The 24,153-nt window shown below is 59.1% G+C and overlaps 1 protein-coding gene across 3 annotated transcripts in view; it reads right to left on the bottom strand.

The window, feature by feature from the left end:
- The window catches only part of RAPGEF1 (Rap guanine nucleotide exchange factor 1), a 106,265-nt gene that overhangs the window by 7,473 nt on the left and 74,639 nt on the right, over window positions 1-24,153 (bottom strand). For all 3 annotated transcript variants that reach the window (XM_079790126.1, XM_079790125.1, XM_079790127.1), the window contains 7 exons: window positions 23,645-23,844; window positions 10,763-10,848; window positions 7,289-7,400; window positions 5,607-5,682; window positions 2,975-3,059; window positions 1,406-1,498; window positions 606-791 (listed from right to left, as the gene is read on the bottom strand). In XM_079790126.1, coding sequence (XP_079646252.1) covers window positions 606-791; window positions 1,406-1,498; window positions 2,975-3,059; window positions 5,607-5,682; window positions 7,289-7,400; window positions 10,763-10,848; window positions 23,645-23,844 — 838 coding nt within the window. The remainder of the gene's footprint in view (window positions 1-605; window positions 792-1,405; window positions 1,499-2,974; window positions 3,060-5,606; window positions 5,683-7,288; window positions 7,401-10,762; window positions 10,849-23,644; window positions 23,845-24,153) is intronic.

Raw genomic sequence — 24,153 nt, 5'->3', positions numbered from 1 at the left:
GCGACCGCTTGGACCACGGTGCTGGCCCCCGTCTCCTGCCACTGCTGGGCGGGTCCTGCAGGTCCCCTTGTGAGCCCATGGACAGCTCAGCTGCCCGAGAACGCAGGGCACAGGGGGACAGAGATGGGGCCATAGGAACGCAGGCGGAGACAGTCACTAACAAACATCTCTGGCTGGGGGAGAGGGGCAGGCAACAGACTGGAACCACATACAGGGTCTTGGGAATGTTCAGGATGGCAGAGCAGGGCTGGGTGAGAATTAACAGCTCCACCTGAGTGCTGGGAAGGAAATGAATTCAGAGCTGACCACAGCCCAAGGCACGCCTATCTGTCTCCTGCCCTGGTGAGCGGCCACTCGCCCTGGTGCCCCAGTTCCTGGTTAAAGGTGTCTCGCCAGGCAACATAACCCCGGGGCAGAGGCCCAGGGCCCAGGGAACCCGCTAGGTTGTCCCTGAGCCACCTCGTCAGGACCTGGCAGAACTGGGGCGTGAGGCTGGGGCTGGGGAGGTGCACTAAGGAAATGGGGTGCAGAGGTAGCTACTGGGCACAGCTCTCACCAGAGGAGGCAGGGGCAGGATGGGCCTGGGCGGACGGCTGGCGGCTCACCTGGCTGCTACGCCCCTGGCTGCCAGGGGCTGGTCGGAGTTGGCACACCGGAGCAGCCTCTTCTGGTCCACCTTGTCCAGAATGTTCTTGCGGAGCACGCGGGCTAGGCTGAGCTCCCCGCTGCACACCAGGCGGAAGACCAGCTCCATCAGCAGCTTCAGGATCTCCTCCGTCAGCTCCACCAGGCTGCAGGGCCAGGGCCACGAGGTGAGGCAGGCTGCCACAGGGAGGGGGGACAGTGCCCGCATCCTTGCCAGTGCTGGGGTGGCCCAGTGGTATCAAGTGGCCATCGTCCTCTCAGCAAATGCTTGCTGGCCCCGGACAGGCCTGGAGGCCATGCTGGGCCTGGGCTGAGGAGACAGACCCCAGGGAAGCCCTGCCCCGAGGAGCTCCTGGCTCTGCGGGAGGACTCCCTAACGGTCCTGGCCCCTCAGACTAGCTGCCACCTCCCGTGCACGGCACTCGCCACAGCTGGAGGCTCAGGCCAGGCTGTGCACTAGCAGAAGGGAAGCACCTTGAAGGCAGGGCCTGGCATTTCCTTCCCAGCCTAGGAGGGCGGCGTGATGGCTGCTGCCAATAACGGAACTGCAGCCCGAGCGTGAGGAGGGGCAGAGCGTGGCCCCACGGGAAACCAGGAGGGCCAGGGCTGGCCTGCGGGGATGGCCACTTCAGAGCAGGCCGGGGAGCCCTGTCCACCACTGTGGGCACGTAGCCGGGGAGGAGCAGGCGGGACGTGACGGGATGGCGAGCGAGGGGGGAAGCCGCCCCTGTGGCCCGCGATCCGAGGGCAGAGCACTCACCACAGCTCATCCACCACCCGCACCAGCACGAAGAACGTGTTCTTGCTGACACGCTTCTTGAACGTGTCGGCGAAGGGGGAGAACTTCTCGTATGTGGAGCGTGGGTTAAAGAAACAGCTGTTCTCACATGGAGGGACGTGGGACATGAGCGGAAGGGCCGCCCTTGCCAGCTCCCATTTACTGAGGGCTACCATGTGCCAGGGAGTGAGGCACTGCCACCGCGGGCAGAGGCCTGTAAAGTGGGTGTCAACCCAGACCTCAGACTGTCCTTAGCCACTCCCTCTCCTGCCTGCAGAACCGTCTCCACCACACGCCCAGGCCCACCTTTCTGTCAGGTTCAACCGCAGTTCCTGCTAGACTTTCTGAAGCGCCAGGGCTGCCTTGCTGAGCCTCAAGTAGAGGACAGTGGTCACAAGCAGACGCCGAAGCCCCGGGCTGGGGGGGTGCAGAGCCCAGAGGTGTTTCCTGCACTCTTGCCACGAGAGAACACCCACCCCCCCACCCACCCCCGCTCCGCCCTGCCTCCTCCAGCGGCCCTTCAAACCCCCCACCGCCTCCAGCAGCTCCTGAGGCCACACTTTCTGCCTTGAGGGCCACGTTTCTGCCGTCCCTGCAGACCCTTCTCCGCTCTGCCTGCCGCTGCCTGGTGCCCGGAGTGTCGGGAAGGACGCGCGAGTGCCTGTCAGCAGCCTGCCCAGCACCAGCGAGCGCTCAGCAAGTGGGAGTCACGACTATTGGCTGCTTCAGGCCTGCGAGCAACTGAACGTGTGAGGCTGACGAGAGCCTGTCTCTGTGGACGGACGGTCCACTTCAGGGCCAAGGGGCCAGGACTAGGGCAAGGGCAAGGGCAAGGGGAGAGTGGAAGGCCGGCTGTGGGAGACAGGAGGCCAGCAGGGGAAGCCTCAGGGCACACAGGATGGAAGGGAGAGCTGGAACCCCAGACTTCCTACCCCAAGTGACGGCGCTGTCCAGCAGATGGCAGTCACAGGCTGTGACTCGAGGACGTGGCCAAAAGGCAGTGGACCCTGGGCTGGCCCACTCTGGGGGCCGGATGGGCCTGGGCCAGGACTGCAGGCAGAGGTCCTGGGAAAGGTGGTTCGCGGGCAGATGTGGAGGGGGAGGAGCCCATTCTGTCATGGATGTGCAGCTGTCCACAGCCACGTCTGCCACCAGGCCGAGTGGCCATGCCTACCCAAGGCTGTTCATTTGAGTCTCGATTCCCTCATCCCACACATTTGCAACCATCACCCCAACGCCCTGGGGCTCAGCTCAGAAGCTGCAGGTGCCAACTTGCTGGGTCTCTGCAGGGGCCCCCATGTTCTTGCCCTCAGGGCGTCAATTCTAATGGTTTCAGAATCACCCATCGCCACCTGTCACCTGCCACCGCGGCCTCACTGTCCCAGCACTGCACACCTCACGCAGCCCTTTGGGGGTGGGAAGGAGGCTCGCAGAGGAAGCCTTGCCTGAGGCCCCAGAGCCGGACGTGGGGCCGCCTCTCTGCCCGCTGCCCGGCATGGCCGTGCCCCTCTCCAGCTCTGGGCCTGCGGTGAGTGGGAAGGGGAAGGATATCGGTACTGCAGCTTCTTGATGAGCTCCTCGGGGGTGATGAAGGTCCTGTAGGTGGTCAGGAAGGCCTCACAGTACAGCACCAGATCTGGAGGGAAGGACGCGTGGTTACGAGGTGGCTGCAATATGCCCCCGCCTGGTAGACACAGAGTTCAGACCCCACCACTCAAAGGGCCTTAGTCACAGGCACGGAGAGAATCACTCAACCTCAGCAGCAGGCTCTGGAGCTAAGTCAGAGGTAATGCCTTCAGGAGGCTGGGCCCAGGACAAACCCTGGGAACTTCCATACGAGAGCTAAGGACAGGTTGAAGGGGCCGAGCTTGGCACGCTGCTGGGATGCGCAGTGGCACGCTCGGGTGCCAGGGAAGGGCAAGGCCCACCGGAGGAGTCGCCTCCAGCAGTCGGGCACCTGGGCTGGCAGCTCCCACACGACCCCCTTCCTCTGAAGGGCTCAGCCCCGTTACGTGCGGCTGCCTCCCCCCCCCCCCCCCCCCCAGCCACACAGTCCCTGACACTGAGAAAAAGGGGCAAAATGTTTTAAATGCAGGTCACTCCCGAGACAGACAACCCAGCCAGGCTTGGGAACGTCAGAGCTCTCCTGAGCTGGAGCTGAGGTTCAAGTCCTGATTCGCCTCCAAAGTATGCGCTTCTCCCTGTGAGGCTGCGCTCGCGTCCGCACACACGCTACCGAGATGTTCTGGTCGGGACACAGGCCACCTCCCCCATCTTCTCATTCACCCCCAGCTCCCGCGGTGAAAAAACCTCCTGGCTCCCCACTTTTCCGGCTAAGAGTGCAGGCTTGGCCGAACCTGGCTCCTGCCCCTGCCCTTGCCGACACTCCCGGGACAGAGGAGAGGAAAAGGAACACCTGGACCCGCACCTGGGTCTGAACTGGGGGTTCAGCTGGAAGAGCAGGTGTTATGAGGGAGGTCGAGGCTGCAGTCATGCTAGGCTGCTTCCTGGGCCCCAAACCACCCGCTATGTCAAGTTTGGGCTTCTGTTCAGAGGGTGGGCAGGCAGCGAGATGGGCCCACGCCTGCTCCGGAAGACTGGACCCACGTCTGCACACCTGGAGTTGCGGGGCCTCCCAGTCCAAAGCCACTAGTGTGGTCTCCGGCCCATAGGAAGCCACCTGTGGAGCTGGCTGTGCGGCCCAGGCCTCAGCAATCCGTCCCAGGTACAGATGGCTCTGGAGCCCTGGAGCCTCAAAGTCTTTCCGTTAATAAAACCAAGCAGAAGCCCAGTTGGTTGTGGTGCCTCCTCGCCTCCTCGCCCAGGCAGTTGGCAGGGACTGCAAGTCTTTGGCTGCCCTGCCTGCGGGACCCCCTCTGGCCTTGGACACAGCTGGCTGCACCGGGCAGGACAGCGGAGTTCGCTGCTCGGAGCTGAGGACTGGAGCCAGCTCCCCCTCAGCCCTTTCCTTTGGGCAAAAGGGAAAATCGGTCCCCTTGCCGGCAGAGGCGCGGAGGGCTCCCTGCAGAGCAGAGCCACGGCTGTCCCCAAGGCCGAGAGGGGACATTCCAGAGACTCCCTCTGTGCAGACATGTTCCGTGTCCGTGCGTTCAATCATCGCATTCTCTGGGCACTACCGACCTCTTCAGAAGCTGAGCCTGAGGGGAGCTGTGCCCAGTGGCTGCCCGGGTCTGTGACGGGCACAGCCAGGACTCAGACTTGTCTCCAGGCCTGGGCTCTGCCCTGGACAGAAGGCACCAGGGGGGACACCGTGGAGGACAAGACGGTGGCTGTGTGAGTCGGTGGGAGCCATTTCTGCTTTTTCTATTTCTCAAACTTTCTGCAATGTTAAACATGGTTCTTGTACTACTTCCATAATTTGACAGTTTACAGAATCATATTTTGAGAAATGTGCTATAAGGATTTGGTTATCTACAAAAACAAAATTGGGGAGTTAGGGTTTCAAGACTAGGATGTTTCAATTCCTCCCACACCTTACTTTAGCACTGTGGTTACCTCACTCTTATAACAATTTTTAAAATGTAAAAGGAAAATGATGTCGCCCGTGCTGACCAAGGTCACAGGCCTTCCTCGGGCCCTGCTCTCTCGCTGACAGAGCGCAGCACGGAAGGACAGCTCCCCTGCCCGCGGGTGGTGCCCCACAGGAGGCTCCTCGCCCTCAGGGGCCGGGAACACGTCCTGGGAGGCAGCGCCCCTGCTGTAGGCTGAAGCCCCTGGCGAACATGAATGCAACGCCATCCAGTCTGCAATAATGTCACACAAACATCGGGCAAAGTATAAAGGCCACCTGCGAGCTACCTTAACCTGATTGTGGGGCACGTTTTCACTCGAGGTACCGTTTGTGGAGCTGAGCTCTGCACCTGAAACTTGCCCTCCCGACCCTGTGGGTCCCGGGGCCATCGCTACCTCGCACCAATGGGGGACACGCTCCAAGAGGGCGGGAAGCAGAGGCCTGGCCTTCACTGCTGCTTCCCCAGGCGGCTCCAACTACGATGATCCAGGATCACCGCCTCCTCATCCACTCAGGTCTGGCGGAGAGGGCGGAGAGGGCGGGAGAGGGCGGGAGAGGGCGGGAGAGGCCAGGGGAGGGCAGGCCGATGGTCGGCTACAGCAGGACGCGTCCAGATCCAGGGAGCTGACACGGACAGAGGCACTGCCATACCTTTCCTGTCTGTCTCAGTCGCGTGGACCAGCAGGATGTCCCCGGATCCTCCCCGGACGTCGGGCCCGTCGTCACCCTGTAAGAACGACAGAGCAGCCTTGTGGTCACAGTTTCAGAGTCACGAGCAGGGATGGCACGACAATGACGCTGTGCCAGAGATCGCAGGTCCCTCTCCCTCAGCCGGGACCAGTGTGGCCACGCTGCGGAGGCCAGGCATGCCCATCCCCCCTCCCCTGCCCCATTGGGCAGACAAGCACAGAGTGGAACTCATCTGGGAGGCCGATGGCCCTGAGGCTGCCCAGACATTGTGGGCCTGGGGCACGCTGCTCTGACACGCCTGGGTCAGGGGGACCCGGCACCATTTGACCTGTCCCTGTTGACCAACCCATGGGTCAGGGAGGCGAGGAGGGCGGTTCTCACACATGGGGACAGTGGACCCCATGGGGGGCAGACAGGACTGTCCCAGCCTCTCCCAGGATAATTGAGGCAGCGGGACTATTTCGAGCTGCTCAGGTTCCCAACGCGGCAGCGAGCTGCCCTAAGTCTGCATCTGCTCCCAGGTGGGAGACGCACTTGTCATGTCACAGGTCCTTCCGGGGAGCCCTTCATAGGAGAGTGTACAGTGTCACCAAGACATTTATGTTACCCCTGACACTGCTTACAGGACTGACGCCTGCCAGGTAAGGAAACAGCCTTGTTTCCAGGTGAGCACACACAGGCCTCACCTGATGCACTGGCCGGGGACCAGAGAGCTGCCGCCAGGGCCCGCCTGGAGCCCTTGCTGTGACAGAAGGGAGCACAACCCCGCTCGGGGGCTCCCGGAGTCGATCTTGCAGACACACATGCCCTCTGGGTTTCACTCTCTCTCCTGGGCTCGCATCCTCAATGTGCCTGGGATTTCCGGCTAAGAGCGAGGGTGGCTATGCCCATGACCTGACTGTTCAGAAGAAATTTCTGGGAAGGGTCTCCTGTAGAGGAGCCGGCTGTCCATGCGGGGACCCTGTCAGCCCTGCCTGCCTGGCTGGCTCAGCCCGCCTGCCCGCAGGGTGCAAAGGGCAGGATCCACCCGCTGTGTGTCTGTGCATCTGTGCCGCATCGAGTTGGAGCCCAAGATCATGGTCACACCCTCAGGACGGGCCATGTGATTGCCATTCTTCGGTGTCTCCAGCATCGCAGGGCAGAGGGGAGACGCAAAGCTCTCTCAGGTAGCTCCCCTTGATCTGACAGGCTTGGGGACTGTTTTTGCCAATAAGCTCTCCTGACAAGCTCAGGATGGAGGCAGTCTAACACCGTGTCTCGCCTGCTGGAACTGGTGGGTCATTCTATCAATAATACAAGGGCCCTGTGCTGAGCACCTTACGTGGACTTTGTTCTCACAAACCATCCACCTGGGGCTCAGAGGTGACCCCTCGCCTTCCCAAGATCACTGGCCAGATGTTCAGAGAAGGGACGCCACACTTTCTCCTGTCACTCATCCATCTGCCCAGGACCTGGTGGCACCCCTGGTGGCCGGGGCGCTAAGCCAGGATGAAGAGGTGCACGGAGCTACAGCCCAGCAGCCACCTGCAGGGCCAACACCTCACTTGGGCCTTCTATTTGGTACACCTCAAGGTTACATTCTCCTCAAACCCCTCACCCTCGTCACCGGCCAGACTCTGCACCAAGGCCTGCGAGGTACCCACCTCTTGCTTGAGCGTCAGCCTCGCCATGATTTCACTGTGGTCGATGAGGGACAGTTCGTCCACTTCCTCCTCTGACTGAGCCGATTCGGGACCATCTGGTGACTTCAGGGCCCTGAGGGACAAGTGGTTTGTGCTGCAAGTGCCACAGGCCCTGGCTCCGAGGTCTGGAGGTGAAGCCGTGCAGCCCTGGCCGTGGGAACCGCCCTGAGCCAGCCCTGATCACAGCTACAGTGAGCAGCCAGACCTGCTGCCCGCCGCCCTCAGGAGCCAGGCGACCGTGGGACATTTCTGCTCTCGCTGGATGATCCAGCTGCAAACAGAAGGGCTAAGCAAGGGGATGGAGAAGGTTCCACTGGTCTGTTTCCCTCAGTGCTGGTCTCAGTTACTCCCTGTCAAGGCCCACCGTGTACGGTCAGTGCTCAAGGAGAGGAACAGCAAATGGCCAGGCAGGATGAGTGAGAGTTCACGTGATCTTAGTGCCACTGCCCACGTCATTGCTGAGGGCCATTACTGAGCAGAAGCGTGAAAGAGGAAGACCTGCCCTTGTCTGGGGCGCTGGGTCTAGCAGGAGACACAGACGTTAAAACAGGCAGGGTCGCCTGGCCAGCGTGGCTCAGTAGAGCATCCACCTATGAACCAGGAAGTCATGGTTTGATTCCTGGTCAGGACACATGCCCGAGTTTTGGGCTCAATCCTCAGTAGGGGCCGTGCAGGAAGCAGCCAATCAATGATTCTCTCTCGTCATTGATGTTTCTACCTCTCTCTCCCCCTCTCCCTTCCTCTCTGAAATCAATAAAAAATTTATTTAAAAAAGAAATAAGCCGTAACTGGTTTGGCTCAGTGGATAGAGCGTCGGCCTGCGGACTCAAGGGTCCCAGGTTCGATTCTGGTCAAGGGCATGTACCTTGGTTGCAGGCACATCCCTAGTAGGGGGTGTGCAGGAGGCAGCTGATTGATGTTTCTCTCTCATCGATGTTTCTAACTCTATCCCTCTCCCTTCCTCTCTGTAAAAAATCAATAAAATATATTTCTTTTTTTTAAAAAGAAAAGAAATAAAAACCAAGGAGGGCCCAGCCTAGGCTCAAAGGCAGGGAAAGCCCCTGAGGATGGGGCAGACAAGCCGAGACTGAAGAGCCGAGCAGGAGTGGGCCGGCGACGGGGGAGGAGAGACCCCCCAACAGGGGAGCAGGTGGGTGGCTGGGAGACATTTGGGGGACATGGGCACTGTATCTATAGATGCCTTACTTTCCCCGAGTTTTCTCCCATATTCCCAATTTATACTTAGGATTCTCAGGATGGATCCTGTGGGCACTGGCTGCCCTTTGGTCACAGGCCACATTTAAACCCCAAGTGCCTAAGACAGAAGCCTGTGCCAACACGGATGGGCCAGAGCAAAACTGCATGGTCCTGGGGAGAACCCTGAGTCACGCCTCTCTGTGAAGGTCGTCTGTGGGGTGGCTTTTATGGAAAGAGGACAACATCCCAGCAATGTTCCTAACCAGTAAGTGTGCCCGCCTCTGCTTCCTTTGCAAGGCCATCGGGACTCTGAGAAACGGCACCTTAGGCCCCACGAGCTAGATGGGACTCATGAGCAGCTGTCGTGTGGCACAGGCACACGTTGCCACTAGGTGTTAAGCCAGAAAACCCACCCCCTTACTCCACACCCGGGGACCCTAGCTGGCAGGTGAGTCAGACTCTACGTGGACACAGAACAATGGCTGGGAGCAGGCTGGGCCCCTATAGGATGCTTTCTAATCGCTTTCTTTGGTCTCTTGCTATTTTTCCCACCTCTTCAACCATTTATGCTTGGGCCTGACAATGACATTGGGTATGGCCTAGCTTTACACCCAGGACCCTAGAGGTAGTTGAACCTTGGCCTAAAGAGGGAGGAAAAGCTTGACTACAGGGTGGGCAAAAGTAGGATTACAGTTGTTTGTATGGGAACTAATACAATCTATAATAATAAAAGTGTAATATGCAAATCTACTGAACCGCTGGACAGCGGAATGACTGTCCATGACCTTCCAGATGACCTTCCGGACAAAGCCGGGACTGCGAGGGCAGAGGCAGCTGGGGCTGCAAGGGCTGAGGCAGCCACGACTGCGAAGGCCTACTCCTGCACGAATTTCATGTATTAGGCCTCTAGTCTATATCATAAAAGCCTAAGCGACCGTTATGGCGGAACAACCAGAACAACCGGTCACTACCATGCGCACTGACCACCAGGGGGCAGACGCTCAATGCAGGAGCTGCCCCCTGGTGGTCAGTGTGCTCCCAAAGGGGGAGCACTCAGCCAGAAGCTGGGCTCACAGCTGGCAAGTGCAGCAGCAGCGGGTGGGAGCCTCTCCTGCCTCCGCAGCAGCGCTAAGGAGCAATGAGCTGAGTGGTAAGGAGCAGCGAGTAGGTGGGTGGTAAGGAGCGAGGGGTCCCAGACTGTGAGCGGGATGTCTGCCTGCCGGCTTAGGCCCGCTCCCCGGGGAAAACAGACCTGAGCCAGCAGGCGGACATCCCCTGAGGGGTCCCGGACTGTGAGAAGGTGCAGGCCGGGCTGAGGGCCCCCCACCCCCGCCCAGTGCACGAATTTCATGCACCGGGCCTCTAGTAATTAATAAATAACAATACAAGAATAAACTGAGTTTCATGTAGTCATAACTGTAAGCCTCCTTTAGCCCCCCTGTGCATGGAACATTCCGAAGAGGTGCCACCATGAAGCTGCGGGTGCAGGCCCTGCCCAGTATACCCTGTAAGAGCACACTAGAGAAATCTCCTACCGTTCCAGACCTGGTCAGGCCTGCCTTACGCTAACACTGAAATGCTACAACTAAATGCAACAATGACTCCTGACTGATCTTGGTTCCAAAAAAATAAGCCGTACAAGACATTTAGGGAGAATCAGGGACCTGTGAGGTAGTGTGCTGATATGAGGAAGTGTATTATTTTCTCAGGTGTGACATGAAACTGTCATCAGGTAGGCATTTAAAATTTTCGGAAGGCATGTGGAGTATTTAGGAGCTGAGAGTCGCTCTGTAACTGACTTTCAAATGGTTTAAAAATACACAATATACAGTGTATCCATAAATAGTAAAAACTTTGGGGGATATTTTTAATTCCCTCACTGCACCTGAACTTGGACGAGGTCGAGGACGTTGCCTAGGACCTGAAAGCCCGCCACGGCAGTCAGTAAGGTGGGTAACGGTGTGCAGGTGACCGACAAGTAATGGCCGACTGCAGGACAGAATGACGGCCTTAAGGGTGGGTTATTTGTGACTTTTTCTGTTTTCTTGCGCTTTTCTGTACTTTCATGCTTTCTACCCTGAGCATGTAAAACTGAGAGTCACAAAAAAAAGGAAGAAGCTTTGCTGCCCACCCACAGGGCACAGTGGCTAAGGACACAGTTTGGGGAGGTAGAGAGCCCTGGGTTTGAGTCTCTGCAGCCTCCCCAGTGGACTCCAGGCCCCCGCGATCACTTCCTACCTTTCTCCGTCTCCGCTTTCCTTCCCGGGGGCACTGCCGACCGAGGAGGGATCTCTGGGATGCCCATCTCTCACAGCTGGCGATTCCTGAAAAGAGAAGTCAGCGCTGGGTTTGACAGGTGCCCACGCGGGGCCGATCTGCTTCCCAGCATTCCTGCCTGCAGGTGGCTTTGGAGTGCAGGTTCCTGGGAGGGTCCAAGATGTGAGCCGGCTGCCCAGGAACGCGGCTCATTACACAGACATCACAGGGCCTCTCCGCTAGCATCTTGCCTCTGGGACAGCGCAGGTGCCACTGCTTACAACACATGCCAGCTGCCAACCGAGATGAAGCCATCCCCACCACCTTGTGCAAGAGAGGATGTCCCAGCCGATTACTCAGCAAAGCTCGGCCAGGCACTGTGCCACGCCGGGCCCTGTCCCTCAGCTCGCGTCATCCTGCCCATCCACACACACAGTGGATGGGACAAATGAAGGGCCCTGCCCAAGACCACGCAGCTAGAAGGCTGCAGCAACTCGAGCCCAGGCTCTCTACCTCCCACACCTGAGTCCTTAGCCACTGTGCCCTGCGGGTGGGCAGCAAAGCTTCGCTGACCCGGCTGAAGACCGTGCTCAGGACCGAGTGCTCGATGGCCTCCCAGGGCTGGCTCCAAAGGGTCTAGCTGCTCCCGTGTACGAGTGCAAGCCCGCCCCCAGCAGCCTCATTTCTTCCTGGGAACCCACCCACCCCGCTCAGCGACAACACGACACTCGCAACCCCAGTCTGCCACCCAGGCCAGCACAGAAGGGCAGCAGGAACCTGTGGGACATCGTCATGGAGAGGGCTCCCAGCGCAGCGGTTGGCATGGAACATGCACCAGGTGGAGGGGCGGGCTCTGGAGGGCCAGCCCAGGATGATGCCAGGGGCGGGGGCGGGGCACCAGAGGCCACAGGTGAGGTGAGAACTCCAGGGGAGAAACAGCTAAGCTCCCACACACGGGGTCAATTCTCACTGCACTGAAAATCCCACAATACTCTAGGGACTTGCTAACTCTAAGCAGAGCAGCCTGTGTGGACATCTAGGACCCTGTGGGGATCCCCTTGGGGAGTTACTTTTGAGGCCTTTGAACTTGCTCATGTTTTGCTGCAGCAAAACCTGGAAGCTGACTCCCCGACGAACTGCTGGGCCTGGCTCGCCTGGAGCGGGGACAGCAGTAAAACGTGGCAGTGTTGGGTGGTCCCCAGGAGGGAGGTGCGCAAAGGCACAGCGGGGCTACCTGCCACACTCACCGCTGCCAGGGGAGCAGCTGGCAAAGGGGTGAAGGGGGTGCTGGGCAGGAAGAGGGGGCGACGGTGTGGAAGGCTCCGTGTGGGCAGAGACCCGCCCTATGGGAGAGGGGTGGAGGGTGGACCTCAACACTAGAAGATGGGACAGAAGGAAGTCCCAAGAGCACGCGGTACGCGGCCAGGCCATCAGCGGGCTGCCCACCGATTCCAGAAGACCCACCGGCCCGGCTCGAGGAGTGCCGCATGCACGGAAGCAGAAGCCACGGGCAGACCTACACAGCAGCCACGTCCTCTCCCCCGGGGCCGGCCTGCTAGTGACCGAGAGGCTCAGCCAGACAGAAGCTGGGCCAGGGCAGCCCGAGGCTACTTACTCCTCGAGAGCGAGCCAGCTCCGCGCTGCTCTGGCCAGAGGAGCACAGACTGACGTATTCACCCCCACCAGCCTCCGCACTGGCGTTTTCACTCTGGGGAGAAGGACGAGAGGAAAGCACATGTGACGGCCTCCAGCCGGCCTCGGGCCCAGGGCAGCCTGCGGGAGCCCAGGCGGGCGCTCCTTCCCCGGGAGCGGAGACGGCGAGCGCAGAGCTGCCTGGCCACCTCGCGCTGGTGTCCAGGGGCCACACGCCTCCTGCGGCATCTTCTCCAAAGAGGCCCAGGGCCATTCACTGCGCTCTGAGGCCCACCCTCCCCACTCCGCCGTGGTGGGACAGCAGGGTCCCCAGCGTGGGGGAGGGGGGGGATAATGGAGGGAGAGGCAGCTGTGAAGACGCCCTGCCTGTGCTTGCTCCGCCCTACCTGCCTGCCCGGAGGAAGGTCGCAGCCCGTGCCCCGCACACAACCAGAGGCACGTCCGTCACCTCTGCGCCTTCCTCTCACCACCAAACAGAACACGAGCCACGTCCTCTGCCTCGTGCTCACCGCACGGACCGCCTCTCAGGGGCGCAGACCCGCAGTCGGGTCTCTGCAGGAACGGCTGCCGCCCTGGGACCTGCACCAGCCGGCTGCCCACACCGGACCGCGAGCGGAGGCCGTTTCCTGAGAGCGACACCGCTTTCTCACACACGCAGCCCGACGGGTGTGCGGAGTTCTCACCGAAGGCGTCTGGGGCGAGTCAGGGAGAGAGGTTTCGGAAGGAAGGCAGACAGTGTTCCCATGAAAGGTGCTCTCCTGAGAAGACGGAAGAGGCCCGGCCGCGGTGCTGGGAGGCAGACTGGCCGCGGCGGGCCGCGCTAAGTCCGAGCTCTGAGACTGGTGGACAGGTGGGAAGTGTGGAGAGGAAGAGGAGGTAGACGGGAGGAAAGGTTGTGCGGAAGCTTGGTTGTGAGGCACGAAATCCTGGGAGTAGGACCTAAACACAGATTTATACTAGAGAAACCAAGCGAAAACAAACACAAACGAGGAGATGGGAAGAAGAAAACAGACAAGAGAGAAAGCGATTAGATTAACTCAGCGGAGCTCTGACAGGCTGGTCACAGTAATTCCGTGGAGGCCCCGGACCAGGCCCAACCCGCCCCGGGTCCTCTGGCCTAGTGCCCCCTCCCTCCCCCCAACCCCTCCATCCTCCTGTGAGAGGCCTGGAGACTGACTAGCGCCGTCCTCAGGGTCTCCACGGCAGGACGCCCCAAGGACAGCAGGCCCCGCTCTGTAAGGGCGGTCAGGTCCTCTGCTGTCACACTCCCAACCTATGCCTCCCGTTCTTCAGGAACCTGGTGGCTAAGTTCAACATGCAGTCAGATACGGGTCATACTGACTCGTTCTGCACCTTTTGGGTAAGTAACCCTCTTGGGATTTATCCCTTGAAAGTCAAACACTACCGCATCCCAGCCCAGCCCAGCGGCTCTCGTGCTGATGGCTGCGGAGCCTGAGTGGCCACAGCGCCCTCAGGAAGTTCCGGAGAGGCCTGGCCGGGTAGTGCAGTGGGTTAGAGGGTCGTCCTGATACACCAAGGTTGTGGGTTTGATCCCCGATCAGGGCACATACAAGAATCAACCAATGAATGCATAAACAAGCGGGACAACAAATTGATTGATTTCTTTAAAATCAATAATAAAAAAAAGAGGCTCCAGAGAGAGGTTGGCCCTTTTGCCCATGAGAACACAATGGAAAGTCTGGGGCCTGGAGGGTCCTCACCGACCATGCTGGCACCCCCATCTTGGGCTTTTAGCTCCCAAACTGTGAGAAACACGTTTCTGTTGCTGATATGCCACCCAGTCTGTGGTGTTTTGTTAACAAATAGCAGCCGGACTGGACTGAGACAAAAAGGCCAGCTCTTGCTACAGTCCCGACTCGGTCCTCCCTGACTCCGCCCCGCAAGCTCACCGAGCAATGAGCACGAGCCCTGACTTACACGCACACGACAGCTCCTGTGTGATCACAATGCATCACGCTTCCTAACTGATCATGTGGCCTATTACACAGGTCTCATGTGACAAGCCCCGGGTGGCGGCTCCCACACCGCCGGGCCTTCTCTGGGAGCTGGGACAGGGTCCTGGCTCGGAGGGCACACTTTCAAGCCACACGGACCTGGGATGAGACAATGGCGCCTCTGCCACAGGCTCCGTGTGGGTTTAACAGTGACGCCTGTGAGTGCTGAGCGCGGCCTGGCCTCCCTGCCCTCCCAATACCAACCTGGGAACCACTGCACACAGCAGAGCTGGGCATTTAGTAGGGGCCACGAGGATGTGCTGGATGAAGGAATACTTAGGGACTGCTTCTCATGTTATTACGGGAGCGCCTGGAACGTCGCCTGACTCAGCAGTGTCTCCATTTTGGGTGGAGGGTAGCAGACAGGCATCAGGCGCTGCCCAGGGGCAGGCCCCCAGAGGAAGCTGGTGAAGGAGGCTCCAGCCGCACCAGGGTGGGCACTGCAGGGGAGGGACAGCCACCAAGAAGGAAGGAGGTTCGGCATCTCCAGGCCTAAGCGCCCGCCCTCCCTCCCTCCTGCCCTCGGGCTCCTGAGCAGCTCTGGTATTCAAGCTATGCAGTCCTGTTAGGACAGGAGCCAAGCTGGAGGAGTCCCTTCTGGGGCGGGGAGATGCAAGGGGCTGCTCTCTAATCACCAGAAAGCTCAGGCCCCTCTGGGGGCTGTGCAGACATGAGGGCCACGTTGGGGCTCACCATCATACCATTTGCAACAAGTCTGGTCCCTCCGGCCTCCCCAGAGCATTTCCAGGCCCCGCCTGATCCTATTTAGTCACCGAGCGGGGAGAGAGGCGGAGCTGGCCGCTGGACAGACACACCGCTTCAGCAGAGCCCCAAGTTTATTCTAGGGTCTGGCTGGTGCCCCGCCTTGCCTCTGACGGAACGGCCGCCTCTCCGCAGCAGTTTTATTTACAGCCGTGAAGACTGGCGGGGCTGAGGGTCTATAACAAGAGGTGGCTGCCTGTCTGGACCGGAGGTTTCTGCAGAGCTGGGAGCGCCAGAGCCAGTTCTTGGGAAGGAGCGCCGTAAGGAGAGGACCCCCCGCCCCCCATCACATGATCCCTCACAGGGCCACACGGACTATCTCATGATGATGATGACAGCTCCTCTTGCTGGATGCTCCCTGGTGGCCAGATGGGTGCCCACGGTTCTGCATGAACCATCTCACTTAAACTCCATGAGGGGCGGTTCTGGTCCTGACGACTAAGAGGAAGCAGCAGGCGGCAGGGAAGGCTCACTCTCAGCGAGTGTCCTGAGCACGCGACAGTCCCTGACTGCCAGCCACAGCTCTGTAGGACCCCGCCTCCCAGCCACGCGAGCTCTCCTGGCGGAGTTTCTGTGACGACCAGCGTGCAAAGGCAGTGAGCCTGGCTGGACGGACTACGGAGCCAGGATGCAGAGGTCTGCCCTCAGGAGACCCCGGAGCCACACCCACTCTGGAGAACACACACCTGGGGGGACTACCCAGTGCTCTGAGTGGATGGGATGACAACCTTGCATGTTAGCATGTGGTCACTCACATCCTAAAAAGCAGTCACCAAAGCTGGCCGGGCACCAGTTTTCCTGGACACTTTCTTTCCATTCAAGTCCTGGCGTGAAAAATGACCAGGGATGCGACCTGTGTTGTGCTGGCAAGAAAGCAGATCTTTAAATGGAAAACCCTGATCCCTCAACATGCCATGCCACTGAGTTCCTCTGAATAGAAGGAAGACTGGGGGCGTCCGAGAAGGCCAGGGTGTGCCAGCAGCCGTGGGCCGGAGCCACAGGCCAAAGGGCCTGGCTCGGAACGGCTGCTCCACAGTGACTTGAGTGCCAAGCTTTAGAGAACCTTCAACTCCACCAATTACAGGAAACACAATCACTTCCGCGACTGGACTTCCTGTCCTGAAGTGTTCGTGGAGATGGCTCATCGCTGCATGCTTCTGGCTCAAGCAAGGCTTATGGTGTCATTGGAGACTACTTAGCAGAACAGGCAAGCTGCTGGACAGCTGGCTTTGGGCTTCGATTCTTACCCGCCAGTTGTGAGAACCACACTGGAGGGACGCGGCTGCAGTGTGGTCTGGGCTTTCTCCCCGGGACACAGCTCAGCACTGGCCACTGGCTCCGAGCACTCCGAGTGTCCACACAGTGCTTTCCTTGGAAGGAAGTTCCCTTGCGGCCGTAGCACAAGCCCTCCCTGATCTCCAGGGAGGAGACGCCAGCAGAGAGGCGTCTGCAGGTTCTCAGAGATGGGACGCGATCGCTCCCGTCTAGGTCACCAGGAAGGACCCTTGGTGACACTGCTTGCCACTCCAGGGGGGAGGCTGCAGGGAAGAGTGCTGGCTTGGTCTCCTCTCTCCTTCCTGGTCCTGATTAACTCCATGTCTGCAAAAGCCACCCCCTGGGTCTGCCCTAGGCCCCGGGGCACTGTCCCAGATGCCCGTGCTCATTGATGACAACTCCACTTTCCATAGGGAGGATGCTGAGGCTGAAGCGTGAGCACCGCAGATACCTCTGCCTGGCAAAGGAGGCCCTGGCCGGTCCCGCGGCCTTCATCTAACAGAGAAAGGCAGCATCAGAAGCATGGTGGGGTTAGAACATATCTTCTCTATTTTTAAATAAACTTCTTGGAGTCTATTTTTTAACACCACTGGAAAATTCTAATGTGGATTTTACAATAAAGGATGTAAAAGGACAAAATTCCTTTGCACGAAGAGTAGAGACCTAGCACTTTTCTTCTCATCTGACATAGTTTTGCAACCTGAATCACAAGATCTTCCTTGAAAACATTACATTTTGGCCAGTGGTTTCACGGCTAATTGTATTTGTGCAAAAACCTCCAACACACTGGAGGGCGCTCTGCAGTCACTGAAGACTGACCTCAACAGCAGCACTCCTTACAGAGGGGTTTACTGCCGTTTAAAAAAGGACTTGCATTCATTTCTAGAAATCTGACTGCACTATTTCCCCCGGTTTGGATTTGAACAGCACGCAGGGGCCCTAACTTCCACTTATTCCTGGAGCTCCAGTCAGAGCCTGGGGGTACACGCATGCCCGCGAAGGCCTCTTCTTCCCTTTGATTTGAGGCTGTTTGTTAAAGCTGGGACAGCGGGGCAAGGAGGGGCTGAGGACAGAAGCAGCAGGAGGGCCCAGGCCGGGCTGCTTTGGCTCACTGGGCAGGCAGAGAGAAGGGGGCCTTGGAGACAGGATCAGCGGGTTAGCCCGGGACGAGCTGCCGCTGCCCATTGCTCCCCTGGCTGCAAGTCTCTCGAGGACCCTCCCAGTTCAGGAGATGCACGCCGAGAGGGAAGGAAGGTGTGGGCGTGCTCCCAGGAGGGAGAGCACCACCAAGGCCTTCTGATGGCCACCCATGTGTGGACTTTTCTTCTCACCTCGCTCTCCCAGGTCTCAATATTGATTGCAAATCAGCACTGCGCCAATGTCAACTTAACACTATTTCTCACGATGGAGCCTGGAGTCTAACCTTAGCTCTTACTTAAGGCTCTGAGCCAATGGCTCGGCTCCTCCATTCCAGCGTCTGCATCTCTGCAATGTGGGCAAGTGTTCCATCCAGAGCGGCAGGAAGGGCCTGGCAGGTCGACAGGCCACGGAGAACATGCGAGTCGAGGCAAGTGTGTGTGGACAGAACCCTTAGGGCTCACGTCCCACATAACCTTTCTGAGGGCCAGGGCGGCACCTGGCCAAACTGTCAGGAGTCAGGAGTCACCTGCAGCACTCCTGTGTCCGAAGCTGGTCCGAGAGCACTGACCACCCAAAGGGCCTGAGCATTAACGAAAGAGGCAGGAGGCTAACCGTTTGGCCCCTGGGCTCAGGTGGTCCCTGAGGGTCTCGGAAACCCAGGAGGGGTGCTGGTCTGCACGCACCGCCTCCCCCAAGGCCATGTCGAGGCTCCCCGTGGGATGGAGCTCAGACGTCACACGTTAGAGGCACTGTTGGCCACACAAGCAGGGCATTTGGCAGGAAGGGCGGTAAGGCCCCGGGCGAACACCCCAAGGAGCCCAGCAGACAGGAAGTGCTTGTAAAACTCTCAGGACAGCTGGCAGCCAAAGCCGCTTGGGTCAGCAGAGGGAAAATGAGGAAGAAACAGGTTTCTTGGCCACAGCCTGGGGCCAGTGCATCTGATTCATGGGAACAGAGAGGCCGTCCGGTGACGAGTCAGCAGTGGCTTGTTCCGATGAGATGCTGGGAAGCAGGGTGATGGGGCCAGGAGAGACCTGCAGGCCTCCTTGGTCAGGGCTCATACTTGTAGGTGAAGCAAGTCCTCTGGGTTGGGTCAGCATCACGGAGCACCTGCACTTGCTGCTCCGCCCTGAGCCATGTACCACGCTTGCAAGCGTGTAAAAAGTCCAGGCCCTCACTTTACAGCCTTAAGAAAAGCAGCTGGGACTACAACCAAAAGGAAGCAGCAACCTCTCAATGTGATAATAAACAGCCATAACACCTCTCTCTTCACCAAATGCTGGCAGTGCGTCTTGTACTAAATTACACGTGCTTTCCCTTTAACCCTACAAGGATGATGGCGCTGCCCTGCAGCCTCTGGGCCCTTCCTGCTGCCCGGCCCGTGCCAGGAGAGGCCCTGTGCTCGGGGTCCCAGGAAGAGGGAGCAGCAATGCGTTTCCAGCACCCACCGCCATTTAAATCAGTCTATACAGGTGTACGGTCTACAAGTTCCCTTGGCAAAGTGGTTTCGATGGTTAGAATCTTCTGGTAGAAGGGGCAGTTCACTGGGCCAAGGACAGTGTGAGCTGCCTTCAGATCTGACCATGCTGTGTTCCAAGTGGCACCCTTTGGAATTCCACACTGGACTGATGACCAAGGGATGAAGAAATTCGGGAATAAAGGGCAGCTCTGAGAGCAATGCCCAGCCCTCTGCCTGGGGCACCTCTTCGAGTGGAGAGGACACATGAAGAGTGTTCCAAACATTCAGGCCACTACCCACGGCTCTGGAGCCTGGGGCGGGGTGGCCTTCCTTCCACGAAACAAACACCTTCATCAGCTCACTCCCTTGGGCTCCTCGGTGGAGCTGGTGCTGAGCTGGATGCCTCGGCCTCCCTCAGACCCACACTTAGTTAAGACACCCTCCTATTTTCTTCCATGCTATAGCAACAGTCCAGTGCACTGACAGCCCTGTAACCCCCAACTGCTCAAAAGGGATACTGTAGATACTCTTAGGATAATTCACACTTACTTGCTGTTCACAGAGGGAAAATACAGTCAAGAGCTGGGATTGTCTGAGGGCCAAGTTTTGCATGATCTGTGAAAGGAGCCTGCCAGAGTGCCTGCTACGGAAACAGAGGGCGTCTGTGCACAGGCCGGGCCAGGGGTGGGGGTGGTGGGGGGTGTTCCCTCTCCATGGCAAGTGCAGGGACGTGGAGGGCTCTGCGAGCTAGGCCCCAGCACCCAGAGGAAGAATGCACCCAAGGTCCTCCCAACAGGCACTGGATGGTGCCCAGCATTGCAGCCTGGGAACCACCACACTGGGGCCCCGAGCTTGGCTAGGTCTCTGAAAGGCCCTGGGGCGACCGCATTTAGAGGAGAGGGCGGTCCCAGCAGGTTCAGGCATTAGCCCGCGCTCTAAGCACAAGAGCAGCAGGAAGCTCTTCCGAAGCTCACTGTGTGCCTGGCCGTTTCCTACGACTGTACTTAATCCTCACGCAGGGAGGGGACTGAGGCTGGGAGGACGAACAAAGCGCGCAAGGACCAGCTGACTGCAGGGACCCGAACGTGGCTCCTTCCCTAAGTCTGTCCTGTCCCCCAGCCCCCCACCCCCCCATTTCACGGACACAGATTAAAGGGGAACGGCGGCTGTTCGGGATTTTGGACAGATGCAGATTCCAGTGAAAGACAACACTATGCTTCCTGAGGAGCTGGTGTCGCTAAGTTTCGGAAGGATACTATTTAAAAAAGGCTGCAAATATCCCCTCTGCCGGCAACTGCCACCAAGAGGCACATCCACTTCCCCATTCCGGGAATCGGCCGCCTTGTGGCTGAACCGAGAGGATGCAGTGGAAGTGGCGGAGGGCCAATTCTGAGCGAGGCCTCAAGATACCTTCCACGCTTCCGTCTGTTCCCTGGGAACCTTGCCAGCTGCCTGAGCAGGCCCAGGCCGGCCTGATGGAGGCGGGCGGACGGTGTGGATGGCCGTCAGCCCAGCTGTCCCAGCTGAGGCTCCAGGGATGCGAGCAAGTCCAGCCAAAGTCAGCCCGGGCCAGGTCAGCACCATCGCCTACCAGCCTGTGTTCTAAGCAATGAGAAATGGTCTCTGCTGTTTGAAGCCACTACGTTTTGGGGTAGTTTGTTCCACAGCAAAAGCTGACTGACACAGCCCTCCAACTCCAACTCTCTCATGCCCTGGCAGAGCCTGCTCTCCTGGGCTTTGCTTCCTTTGTGAGGAATATTCCCGTTCAGCCACAGGACACGTATAGAGCTGGCCAAGGGGAGGTCTGAACAAAAAGGCCAGAAGGTCTCTGCAGGTGATGCCTGAGTGATATGGCTTTAAGTGTGGCCGCCACCATTCTCCCCACCCCATACCCACCCCCTGCCCATTCACACGGTCCTCCAGCACAGAGACCCATCCCCGTATACCCTACCCATCCGGTGCGGGCATCTGCAGAAGGGCAAAGTCAGCGATGAGCAGCGGCACACACATCGGGAGGGCACAGGCTACAAATGGAAGATCGCATCCACCAGGTGCCGAGTAAAGAGCGGCAGGGAGCACTCACCGAGGGCACGGGCAAGTTGCCATGCCGGCTGAGAAAGGAGTTAGAGACGGACACACTGATGCCCTGAGTGGCACTGCTGTCCTCGGGGGTGAAGGCCACTTTAGTTTGCTGGACACAGTAGGAGACAGAGGAGAAGGAAGAAGCAGCGTGAGAGGCCTGCTGGACAGAGGGACGAGAGAGAAGGTGGGAAGGAGGGAGAAAAGCAGAGAACGGTCAGGCATGTATGCACAAAGGCCAAGGAGGCTGCAACCCAACTGCGCTCGGACCTTCTGGAGCGGGATGGCTTCCTGGCTCAGTCTGGGGGTCAGAGACAGCTTCCGAGGCTCCTGGCCCCCCTCACTTCCTTCCGATGGATTCAAAGCCGACTTTCACACAACTGTGTCCACTGGAAGTGGTGGCGAGGGGGCAGAGCGGCCTAGTGGTTTGAGTCCCACTTTCCCACTTACTCAGGGCCCCCAGCCCTCCTTGGTGGTGTAGACCATGGTCTTATTCGTACTTCAGCGGAGTGCAGATCAAGAGCTAGGCTGCCTGGGTTTGAATCTGGGCCCTGCCATTTAAGTAAGGCCGTGGGTATTACCTAAAGCTCCCCGGGCCTCAGGCTTTTCATCTGGAAAGATAGGGATAACACCTTGCAGGGCTATGTCCATGTAAAGCACTTAGAACCGTGCCTTCCACAGCGTACGTGTGCCAACAGGCCTGAGTACTTATTACTCCCATTTTTGTTGGTAAAGTGGGTAACACTTCCTGAGTCTGCATTGGAGAGAGGGTGTGCCGAGCAGCCTGCAGAGGGCGCCACACAGCGTGCCTGGGAGCTGTCCCCAACTCTTCGGCTTCTAGCGGTGGGCTATGCGGAAGTCTCTCCAGCTCTCAGCCTCCGGTAACTAGAAGTGGGGTGACAGGGGCTGGGGGAGGATCGTGTGAAACCACACGAAAGCCCCCGTGTGTGGAGGTGCTCTAGTGGAGTCTGCCCCGCTCCCGGGCCCTGCCAGGCTCTCTCCGGGCTCCCCTCCTGACGCCCTGCCAGCGTGACGAGGCCCGGGAGCTCTCGGCCACGCTGGCTCCTAGCGTGCTCATTAGGGGTCTGTCCCCAAGCCCTTGGAGGCCTATGGCTCTACGGTACAGAGAAGATGCCCAAGGATGATGTCCAAGGGCACCTGTGGCCACCGCAGAGGGGCCGGGGTTTCAAATCTCAATGACATCTGGCCCAGACGTTTAAGCAAACATTTAGGTTAGGGGTCTCTGGGGCAGTGTTTATGTTTCCGTGGAGAAGATCCCTTCCTGAAAGATTTTCAGAGCAATTTACCTCCATATTCCGGCATGTTCAGGCATTCGTGGGGTGGGCAGAACAGTAAAGAACTGGGACTCTGAGCACAACCTGTGATCATGGCTAGTGAATGGCAGGACTGGAACCCAGGACTCCCAACTCCAAGCTTGGCCTTTCTTCCAGTAGACAGGCTGTTTCCCCAAAGGCTGGCTGTGGTTCTGTCTGGTCTGCCCGAGCCTCCTGAACTGGGAAGGCTCGGGGACTCCTAGAGCTGGGTGTGGGTTCAAGCCCCAAGCACAGAACTGCCGAGCCCCAGGTGGCTGGGAGGAGTGACCCGGGGACCTCTGTCCTACAGTTGGCAGCTGCCTCCCAGAAAAGTCAGGGTCTCTGGCGATGGACAGAGGATGGCCCAGCTGGTCACCCCGGCCCCCTCCTTGTTAAAACACTACCAGACAGGCCAGCATATGGGCAAAGCAGCACGTGCAGCTCTGAAAGAGACAAGAATGCCCTTTGCGGGTGTTCTTCTGGACAGCATGGCTGGGCAGGAGGCTTGGGTTCTAGACCTGACCAGAGCCCGCTTGGCTAGTAAACTGGCAGCTAAGAGAAGAAGGTTAGAGGCGGCAGCGGGCACACCCATGTGCTCTCCTGCCTGGCCCAGAGCCTGCCAGGACAGCCTGCCCGGGCAGAGCTGAGTCCATGGCCTTCTCTGCGTGGAGCCTTACACAGGCGCTCTTTAGAGGAGGAAGGTGCCATGCCCGACAGCGTGGCTCTGTTTAAAGCCATCCTGCTCCAATGGGGAGAGTAAGTCGCTGTCTCGTTAGGCCCATTATGTAAATCAGGGCCGCAGATGGCCCTACACAGACCATGCCCTGTGCTCTGAGTCCCTCTTCCCTGGGAGTCTATATTGGAGCCAAAGAAGAGAGGGGAAAATGCAAGAGACTGTCAGCAGAGAAAGCAAACATTCTGAGTACAAGCCAGTCCCAGCTGCATGGGCTGCTCAGGGAAGAGAGGAACCCCCACCCCCAGGTGGGGAGCAGCAGAGCAGGAGACAGGCTGCACAGGAGCTGCTGAGGGGAAGTGAGAGCCCCACGTGGGAGATGGTGGGTTCCACACCAGCCCAGGCCCCTGCCCCGAGGAGGAGGAGGAGGTGCTTCTGGCTCCTGGAGGCCTGTTGCCCTGGCAGCAGGGAGGGGACCTGGGAGGGGCCGCTTACCAGCTGCCGCTGCTTGGGAGGGAGGGCGGGGGGCGGCGCCAGGTCCTGCGGGTCGGCGCTGCTGAAGGAGTCGTTGAAGCCGTACACCTCCATGAGCAGCTTGTTCTTCTGCTGGTAGACGTGCTCGTTCTGCGGCGTCTGGTAGAACACGGACGGCTGCGGCTCCGAGTAGTCCTCGAGCAGCTGCATGTAGGCCAGCACTGCGGACAGAGAGCGGCAGCCCTGGTTCTGGCACTGCGGGGCGAGCTGCAGGAGGACCCCCTCTCCCAGCAGCGGGGCAGTGAGACCACTCTGCGTGACATGGGGGGCACACGCGTAGCAAATGGGCACCAAGAGGGAGCCCCCCAGCTGTGGGCTCTGGGCGACAAAGACATGTCAGTGCAGGTTCACTGACGTCACCAACGGTTCTGGTGGAGGTGACAGTGGACAGGCCGAGTGGGGGGCAGGGATCTACGGAACTCTACTTTCCGCTCAGCGCCACTGTGAGCCTCGAACTGCTCTAAAAAGCA

The sequence above is a fragment of the Cnephaeus nilssonii genome, assembly GCF_951640355.1.
Source record: "Cnephaeus nilssonii genome assembly, chromosome: 14".
Classification (NCBI taxonomy): Eukaryota; Metazoa; Chordata; class Mammalia; order Chiroptera; family Vespertilionidae; genus Cnephaeus; species Cnephaeus nilssonii.
The sequence above is the reverse complement of the archived record's forward strand: the minus strand, read 5'-3'. Positions and strand labels throughout refer to the sequence as shown.